The 9,286-nt window shown below is 43.5% G+C and overlaps 1 protein-coding gene across 1 annotated transcript in view; it reads right to left on the reverse strand.

The window, feature by feature from the left end:
- Nucleotides 1–349: 349 nt before the first annotated feature.
- get3 (guided entry of tail-anchored proteins factor 3, ATPase) overlaps nucleotides 350–9,286 on the reverse strand; it is a 12,990-nt gene continuing 4,053 nt past the window's right edge. The window contains exons 4-7 of the mRNA XM_061769628.1: nucleotides 4,949–5,099; nucleotides 4,761–4,868; nucleotides 1,979–2,176; nucleotides 350–847 (exon numbers count right to left, since the gene is read on the reverse strand). Of these exons, the coding sequence (XP_061625612.1) occupies nucleotides 719–847; nucleotides 1,979–2,176; nucleotides 4,761–4,868; nucleotides 4,949–5,099 (586 nt within the window). The 3' untranslated portion in view covers nucleotides 350–718. The remainder of the gene's footprint in view (nucleotides 848–1,978; nucleotides 2,177–4,760; nucleotides 4,869–4,948; nucleotides 5,100–9,286) is intronic.

Consider the following 9,286-nt stretch of genomic DNA (forward strand, 5'->3'; position numbering starts at 1 on the left):
AAGTGACAATGCTCCAGTCACACCCAGATCACTCTCATCATGCATGCGACACAGTCATTGCGCCACTCTTCAAGGGAAGCAATGAATCAAGAGCTATGATTGGCAATGAAGTCGGCTGGGTTTACGCCCACCAGCGCAGACAGCCCCTTTTGTTAAATACGCTGGCTGCGCACATCTGCAGGATTACGACTATCCGGTGTTACGACATGTGCCTCGCCGGGTTTGTGCCAGTCAGGAAAATAAAGCCAGTAGTGTTGATTGTGTTGGACTGGAAATGAAACATGAAACTGCTCTGGTTCTCTTTCTTGTAATAACATAGATGATCTTGATTGAGAAAAATATGACAAAATAGTACACAGGTGAGATTTATTTTCAGGGCTGAAGTGTAATTTACTGCACTGTTGTAAAATGGACGATGCTCAGTATGGAGGAAAGGAAGCCAGTTAAAGGTTTTAAAGTAGGAATATTACTGCTACAGATATGATGCATGATCAGGAGAGTAAGGCAGCACCAATGTATGTTGTCCTAGCTTTCTAAATGTGTCTTATGTAGGTGTGAGAAGCCATAAATTGAACTTCAAGCGTGCCTGTTTTGTATGCTCCGTTTTGTATGAGGGGTTCAGTACTGATGGGTGAGAGGCCAGTTGGGGGAGCTCAAAGGGGTGTGTGGTCTTTGGGTCAGAGGAGTGGTTGGGGGGCTGGTCCCGAAAGGAGGCGAATTACTCATTAGGTGGTTTGTAGGGTTCAAGAAGCTGCTTAGAGAACGTGTTGACCTTGTCAGCACCTCGAACTTCATGGGGCAACAGAGGCAATTTGACTATGTGGAAATCTTCATAAAGGTCCTCCATCTATTGGAAACAAACAAACACACACAATGCAAGTTTACATTTTGGGGCACTAGTGCCACTTCTGAAAACATATTCATCCATTTTCTATACATTTCTCCTCATCAGGGTAGTGGGTGAGCTGAAGCCTTTTCAAGCTGACTTTGAGTGAGAGGAGGGATACAGTCCGGTCTGGTTGCCGAAGGGGAAAAAAAATCCACAATTTTGATCAATACTGTGTCTGAAGATTTTTTTTTGTCATGAGTTGTTTAGATTTGATCACTAAGGTTTGCATATTTGTTTTCATATCATCCAATATTATGTGCCGTTAAACATCTGTTTTCAACTGGAGAGGTTTTAGGAGTACTGTAATTGTTTCAGAAGGGTTTATGCATTCTCTGTCACTTTTGCAAACTTGCGGGTATGCAATCCCTCAGCATGCCGTGTGCGCTGCTGTCATTAAGTAAATTAGCAATGGCCCACCAGTAGGCCGAACTGATAGTAGATAAAGGCCACTACTTCGGAAGAAGAGCTGACTGAGCATTTATTTCACTTTCTGAATACAAAACTGAAGGGAAAATGCCCCAAGAACAAGCAGGAAGTGAAGACAGTTGCAGTTGAGGCCTGGCAGAGGATCACCAGAGATGAAATCCAACATCTGGTGATATCTATACATTGCAGACTTAAGGCTATAATTGACTGCAAATGATTTGCAACCAAATATTAAAATGAGTAAATTTGATTTATGATTGTTAATTAGTCCCATTACTCTTGGTCCCTTAAAAAGTGGAGGGCACATATAAAAATTATTGTAATTATACACCAATTCACATGATTTAGCACGGCTTGTTCATTTAATTTCAAATCTATTGTGGTGGTGTTTGGAGCCTAAAAGATGAGAATCGTGTTCATGACCCAATATTTATGGACTTGACTGTAGTTTGCAGTGGTGACCTTCACTGCGTCACACAGCCGTATTTTTATGTATGATGTAGTGCAGTTCTACGAGATATAGTACTGAAACAATTGGGGGGAAAAAAGATAACTATGAAAGCAAACATTCTGATACAGGTCTTGTATTAGATCCCGATGTCTTGTGCAGAGTCCCTACTGTTTTAAACAGTGAATGCATTGTATCACACTCAAATGGCATACCTGGTTCAAATACTTGGACTGAATCTTGTGTCGTGCTTCACACATTTTACATGGCCTCTCGGCATCGGGGAAAACAAGCTGGTTGACAATAATGTTGTGTGTATCAATGTGGCACTTAGCAAGTTCTTGAATTAGCCGCTCTGTCTCATACAGGGACAAGAACTCAGCAATACACACGCAAATAAAGGTGGTTTGTTCCTGTGGGTGGCAAGAAAGAGGGTTAAGTTTCATGGAGACATAAAATGGTGGAATTCAAATAGGCTAATCTAAAATCACCACTCAGTATGATATTCAGAAGCAATTTTACACAAGCAAAGCAGAAAGAAAATTCACATGCTAAGATATACTACTGATTGATTATTGATGGCTTAATGACAAACAACACTGTGTCCTGATAAGGCACATTATTTTAGATAAATATACTGTGCAACAGAATATTTAATTATGAAAAAAAAAATAGGGAACAATAATATTACTCAAAGAGCGCAGACCTACACTGAGGTCAAACTGTAAGAAAAATATGAAAAACTCATTTTATTTTGTTTAACTCGTATGCCTGAACATGTGCTTAATAGTTGAGAAGTAGTATTATAGGATAACATAAACCCTCACTTTAAACGAAAAATACATTACCATCTCCTGCTCGGCAGAGGTAAAAACATGATAATGATTATTATTATTTTAAAATATTTCATGCCAACTACTGTTTGTGTGACTTACAGCGAGGTTTCTCAAACTTTTGGGGTCCAGAGACTCCGTTACAAGAATACCCTAATAATCCTAATGGCAATTAAACATAACTATCATGTGTACACCTAAATTCCATTGGAATTATTTTTTGGAACATTTTAACCAAAATATTTATGACCTGTTTAATAGAAAGGAAGTTTTTTTTTTTTTTTTTTTTTTTTTAAATTTGAATTAAATATTAATCCATCGTCGCTAGCTGACGTGCACATCTCCCACAGCGAACAGAGAGGAGCTAGCTTCCACAAGCACAGTCAGTGTTGCCAACTTGGCAATTCGGTAGCTAGATTTAGCAACTTTTCCGACCCCTCTAGCAACTATTTTTCAAATAAGCGACAGGCGATTTTACTTCCCGCTAAGAAAGGGACAACATGAGTGAAACCAATTTCACAGTTTTCCATATGACAATAAAGGAACCCGGTAGTAGGCAGTAATGGAGTCAAATGTTCTGAACATTGCCAAAGACATGGTGCCCATTTATACATTGTAGAAGCAGTGATTCATCTACAAGGAAATATTTGACCAGAGGTTAGTAGCTTCCAAGCTGCAAATATTTTGCTGAGGTTGCCTTGCCTCACCTGTACAACTCTACATGAGAATAGTGTGTGAAAGTGCTACAAATATGCATGTGAGCAAGTATGGATGTCAGATTTATGAGATACAGTGGGTACGGAAAGTTTTCAGACCCCCTAAAATTTTTCACTCTGTTATATTTCAGCCATATGTTAAATTCATTTAAATTCATTTTTTTCCTCATTAATGTAAACACAGCCCCCCATATTGACAGAAAAAAACTTAATTGTTGAAATTTTTGCTCAATTATTAAAAAAGAAAAACTGAAATATCACACAGCCATAAGTATTCAGACCCTTTGCTGTGACATATATTTAACTTGGGTGCTGTCCATTTCTTCTCATCATCCTTAAAATGGTTCTGCCCCTTCATTGGAGACCAGCTGTGTTTGATTATACTGATTGGACTTGATTAGGAAAGCCACACGATCAGAACCCTTCCTAGAGCTGGCTGTTCGGCCAAACTGAGCAATCGGGGTAGATGAGCCTTGGTGAGAGAGGTAAAGAGGAACCAAAGATCACTGTGGCTGAGCTCCAGAGATGCAGTCAGGAGATGGGAGAAAGTTCTAGAAAGTCAACCATCACTGCATCCCTCCACCTGTCAGGTCTTTATGGCAGAGTGGCCCGGCAGAAGCGTCTTCTCAGTGTAAGACATGAAAGTCCGCATGGAGTTTGGTTAAAAACACCTGAAGGACTCCAAGATCGTGAGAAATAAGATTCTTCGGTCTGATTATACCAAGACAGAAATTGTTGGCCTTAATTCTAAGTGGCATGTGTGGAGAAAACCAGGCACTGCTCATCACCTGTCCAGTACAGTTCCAACAGTGAAGCATGGTGGTGGCAGCATCATGCTGTGGGTGTTCTTCAGCTGCAGGCACAGGGAGACTGGTTGCAATTGAAGAAAAGATAAATGTGCCCAAGTACAGGGATATCCTGGATGAAAACCTTCTCCAGAGTGCTCAGAACCTCAGACTGGGCCGAAGGTTCACCTTCAAAAAAGACAATGACCCTAAGCACACAGCTGAAATACCGAAGGAGTGAACGGTCTGAATACTTATGGCTGTGTGATATTTCGGTTCTTCTTTTTTAATAAATCTGCAAAAACCTCAACAATTCCGTTTTTTTTTCCTGTCAATATGGGGTGCTGTGTGTACATTAATGAGTAATACACTGAACTTAAATGATTTTAACAAATGGCTGCACTATAAGAAAGAGTGAAAAATGTAAGGGGGTCTGAAAACTTTCCGTACCCACTATACGTGAGAATCATGGGGCTTTTATTTGCCACAAAGCTAAGGTAGGGAGGCATCATTGGTTCAGTGTTTGTTTTATTGAGAGACCTGTCTCCATATGGAGGTATGATTTATTTATTTATTTTTAAATGATACAACAATTTGTTGCAAATTATTTTGCGGGGCCCCTAGGTAAACTCCAAGACGCCAATTGAATCGCCACTGACTTACTGGGTCTTTGAACTGCTCACTAACTGAGCGTATGACAGGCAGAGTCTCTTCCAGCTTGGACGCTAGCTGGTCTGCATTCATGTCACCCAGGCCCAGCATGTTACACATCTACAAACAATGGAAGAAGTGAGATCATTTTGTGGAAATCTTCAAGCAAAGAATGTCTGAGTTTTCAAGCCCCACGTCACCTGGGAGATGAACGGACTGATCTGGTTCTTGATCTGCATGAGTCGGCCCAAGCCGCGTTCCACTATGGTGGGGAAGTTAAGCAGACGTAGCGTGTGGCCAGTGGGCGCAGTGTCAAAGACAACCACCGAGAAGTTCATTCCTTTCACTAACCTGAGATCCAAGGGAGAAGCAAATTAGATTTACAATATATTGTATACACATTTCAATTAATCAGCACAGTTTAGTTCGCTGAGTAAGTTTCTGATCAGTTAACACCTCAGGCTAGATTTTCCTCCGCAAGGCGGGTAGGCAAAAGTATGGCAATAATGGTGTCAACTTCAAATAGTGTAACATCATATACCAATGACACATTTAGTAATTTGCCATTTCATTAAACAAAAGGCCCATGTGCTAACCGTAACTGTCAACAACATGGCTTTGGATCCTGCTACTTTATAAGTTACAGTCAACTGCAGTTTCTTCCTATTTACTGAATTCCATAAATTCCATCCAACATGAACAAGATACAGGTATGTGCCAAAAAAATTCAAATATCAAGGGAAAGTCAATTTATTTCAATAGTTTGTTTCAAAAAGTGAAACTTGTATATTATATCTGTTCACCACATACAAAGTGAAATATTCATCCATCCATTTTCTTCCGCTGATCTGAGGTCAGGTCACGGGGACAGTAGCTTTAGCAGGAGCCCAGATTTCACTCTCCCTAGTCACTTCATCCAGCTCTTCCGGGGGGATCCCGAGGCGTTCCCGTTCCAGCTGGGAGTCTCTCCAGCGTCTCCTGGGTCATCCCCGGGGTCTTCTCCCGGTGGGACGTACCCAGAGCACCTCACCAGGGAGGCGTCCAGGAGGTATCCTAATCAGATGCCCGAGCCACCTCATCTGGCTCCTCTCAATGCGGAGGAGCAGCAGCTCTACTCGGAGCTCCTCCCTGATGAACAAGCTTCTCATACTATCTCTAAGAGAGAACCCAGACATCCTGCGGAGGAAACTCATGTCGGCCGCTTGTATCTGGGATATTGTTCTTTCGGTCACGTCGGTGAGGGTAGGAACGTAGATCGACTGGTAAATTGAGAGCTACGGCTTTCGGCTTAGCTGCTTCTTCACCACAACGGACCGATACAAAGTCCGCATCACTGTAGACATTGGACCGAACCGCCTGTCACCTTCACACTCGGCTGAAAACTGCTCCAGTGAGAGTTGGAGATCACGGCTTGATGAAGCCAACAGAACCACATCATCTGCAAAAAGCAGAGATGCAATACTGAGGCCACCAAACCGGACGCTCGCTACGCCTCGAAATTCTGTCCATAAAAGTTATGAACAGAATCGGTGACAAAGGCACTGTCCCTGATAGCCACGCGATGTTGCAGAGGCATGTCAACCAGGACAGCCCCACAACATCCAGAGCCTTTAGGAACTCCGGGCGAATCTCATCCACCGAGGAGGTTTTGAACCACCTCAGTGACCTTAACCCAAGAGATAGGAAAGCCCGCCTCAGAGACCCCAGACTCTGCGTCCTCATGGGAAGGCTTTTCAGTGGAATTCAGGAGGTCTTCGAAGTTTTTCCCCCCACCGCTTCACAACGTCCCGAGTCGAGGTCAGCAGTGCCCCATCCCCACTATACACAGTGTTGATGGTGGACTGCTTCCCCCTCTTGAGACGGCAGCTGGTGGACCAGAATTTCCTCGAAGCCGTCTGGAAGTCCTTCTCCATGGCCTCACCGAACTCCTCCCATGCGCGGGTTTCGGTGATATCCACCGGTGTCCACCAACGGGTTCGGGGATATCCGCCACGACAGGCACATACTACCTTACAGCCACAGCTCCGGCCTCGGCAATGGAGGCGTAGAACATGGTCCACTCGGACTCAATGTCCCCCACAACGCCCGGGACGTTGGTGAAGTTCTGCCGGAGGTGGGAGTTGAAACTCCTGCTGACAGGGGATTCTGCCAGACGTTCCCAGCAGACCCTCACAATACATTTGGGCCTGCCAGGTCGAAACTGCATCTTCCCCCACCGCCGGGGTCAACTCACCACCAGGTGGTGATCAGTTGACAGCTCCGCCCCTCTCTTCACAGGAGTGGCCAAGACCGTTGCCTTCATAGTAACGACGAAGTTCCCAACATGGTGGCACGACAATCAGCCGGGCTGGCTTAGCTAGTGTTAATAGCCAATAGAAGACGCTGTGTGAGGTCATGTGACTTTCTTATGTCGTTTGATTGGTGAAGTAGACTTAAACGTCACAAGTGCTTAAATTGGATTTGGAGCAAACAGCGCCCAATGCTGAAGTCGAAGTCGTAGTCTCGCACACGAAATAGTTGATAAATAAGCAATAACTGACATAAGCAACATTTAGATCATAGTAACAGAGTAAAAGTACCGTTACTTCTTAACAGCAGAAGCGGCAGAAGCGTTTTTTTTCTGGTCTCATCAACTCCTGAGACTTATCCAAAGCAGGTCTCGAGCACACAGGTGGAACCTCGGGCTGATGCGCTCGCACATTAGTTCGCCGCGGAGTAATATTCAGAAATTACATCTGTGTGTGGATGGTGCATGGGTGGAATTGATCTAGCTGCCAGCGTTCAGGGTGTACGAAACAGCCTATGACGACAGCGACGGTGACCCCCCAAGGAAAACCTCATCGGATCTATACGATTTACGTAAATGGCCTATTTTGAGTTGAGAACGGTGAATTTCACCGAAAGGTGACTGATGTATGAAATCTGGGGCAGCTTCATAAGGAGTTGACTGAAGCTGGTGTCAGTGCATCAAGCACCACCACATACAGACGTCTGCATGACATGGGCTACAGCTGTAGAATTCTATGAGTCAAGCCACTCCTGAACCAAAAACAACATCAGAAGCATCTGTGCTAGGCTAAGGAGAAAAAGTACTGGTCTGTTGCCCAGTGGTCCCAAGTCCTCTTTTCAGATGAAAGTAAATTTAGCATTTCATTTGGAAATCAAGGTCCCACAGTCTGGAGGAAAATTGGAGAAGCACAAAAGTCAAGATGCTTAAAGTCCAGTGTGACGTTTCCAAAGTGAGTAATGGTTTGGGGAGCTATGTCATTTGCTGGTGTGGGTCCATTGTCTTTTATCATGTCCACAGTCAATGCAGGTGTCTACCAGGAAATTTTAGAGCACTTCATGCTTCCTGCTGCCGACGAGCGTTTTGGAGACAATGACTTTATTTTCCAGCAGGCTTTGGGACCTGCCCACAAAACCAAAACTACCAATACCTGGTTTAATAGCCACGGAATAACAGTACTTGATTGGCCAGAAAACCCGCCTGAACGTACGAAATGACTTTTTTGGTACACACTCCTCTTCACAGAAACTGATGTAGGATGTGACAGTATCCACATATTCATCCAGGCTGCCAGCTGAATTTTCAAAGACACTCCAGTCTGTGCAATCTAGAGAGCTTTGAAGTCTATCTTTGCTTCGTTGGTCCACCGCCCCCGGGTGAGTAACGCGGGGAAAAAACTAAGTGGAGTCACGAAAGTTGATGAAAGAAAGTCCGGGGTAGACTCCCTAATTTTTAGAAAGTCTTCCATTGTGTAAGTGAGTCGCGTAATGTCTCCAAACATGAACAAAAAACACAAAAACATAGACAATACTTGAGACCATACGGGTAGGCGCCATCTTGAAGGGAACCGAACAGAAGGGAACAGAAAACCCGAAATGCAGACGATCTGAAGGCCAATATCAAAGCAACTTGGGCTACAATAACACCTGCACTGTGCCAAAGGCTCATCACCACCATGCCACGCAGCCTTGATGCTGTAATTAATGCAAAAGGAGGCCCAACAAATTACTCTCTGCATATTACTTTAATATACTGAAGGCCCTCGCACGTGATATACTGATGTCCTGATCATACATAGACTTATTTGTGCACGGTTATGTTGTGTAACCTAACCTCAGTATTAAAATGTTCTGATAATCACGTAACTGTGAAAACTACATGTCAGCCGCAAAACAGGATGTTTTGTCCCAACAAGAGATAATGCTGTGACCTTGGATCCACCCTGCTCAAGCTTTAAACACCGCCCTGAACACTGTATATAATCTCGCACTAAACGCTGAGAAAGCGCACATTTGAGCACATTTTGTGCAGCTGCAGCCTTTGCCTGTAGAACATTTGTACCCAGAATATTCTGCAATAAAAGATCTTAAAGAAGTTAATTTCCAGTCTCTGATTCGGACTCCAACATTCTCATTATCCGAAATTCAACGAACACGCGAAGGACTGGCGGAGAGATACCATCCTTCAACAATACTTTTCAGAAGACCAACATTTCTGTGTTTAAGATCCTTTTTTGTAGGTCACATGAAAT

The sequence above is a fragment of the Phyllopteryx taeniolatus genome, chromosome 4 (genome assembly GCF_024500385.1).
Source record: "Phyllopteryx taeniolatus isolate TA_2022b chromosome 4, UOR_Ptae_1.2, whole genome shotgun sequence".
NCBI classification, from domain to species: domain Eukaryota; kingdom Metazoa; phylum Chordata; class Actinopteri; order Syngnathiformes; family Syngnathidae; genus Phyllopteryx; species Phyllopteryx taeniolatus.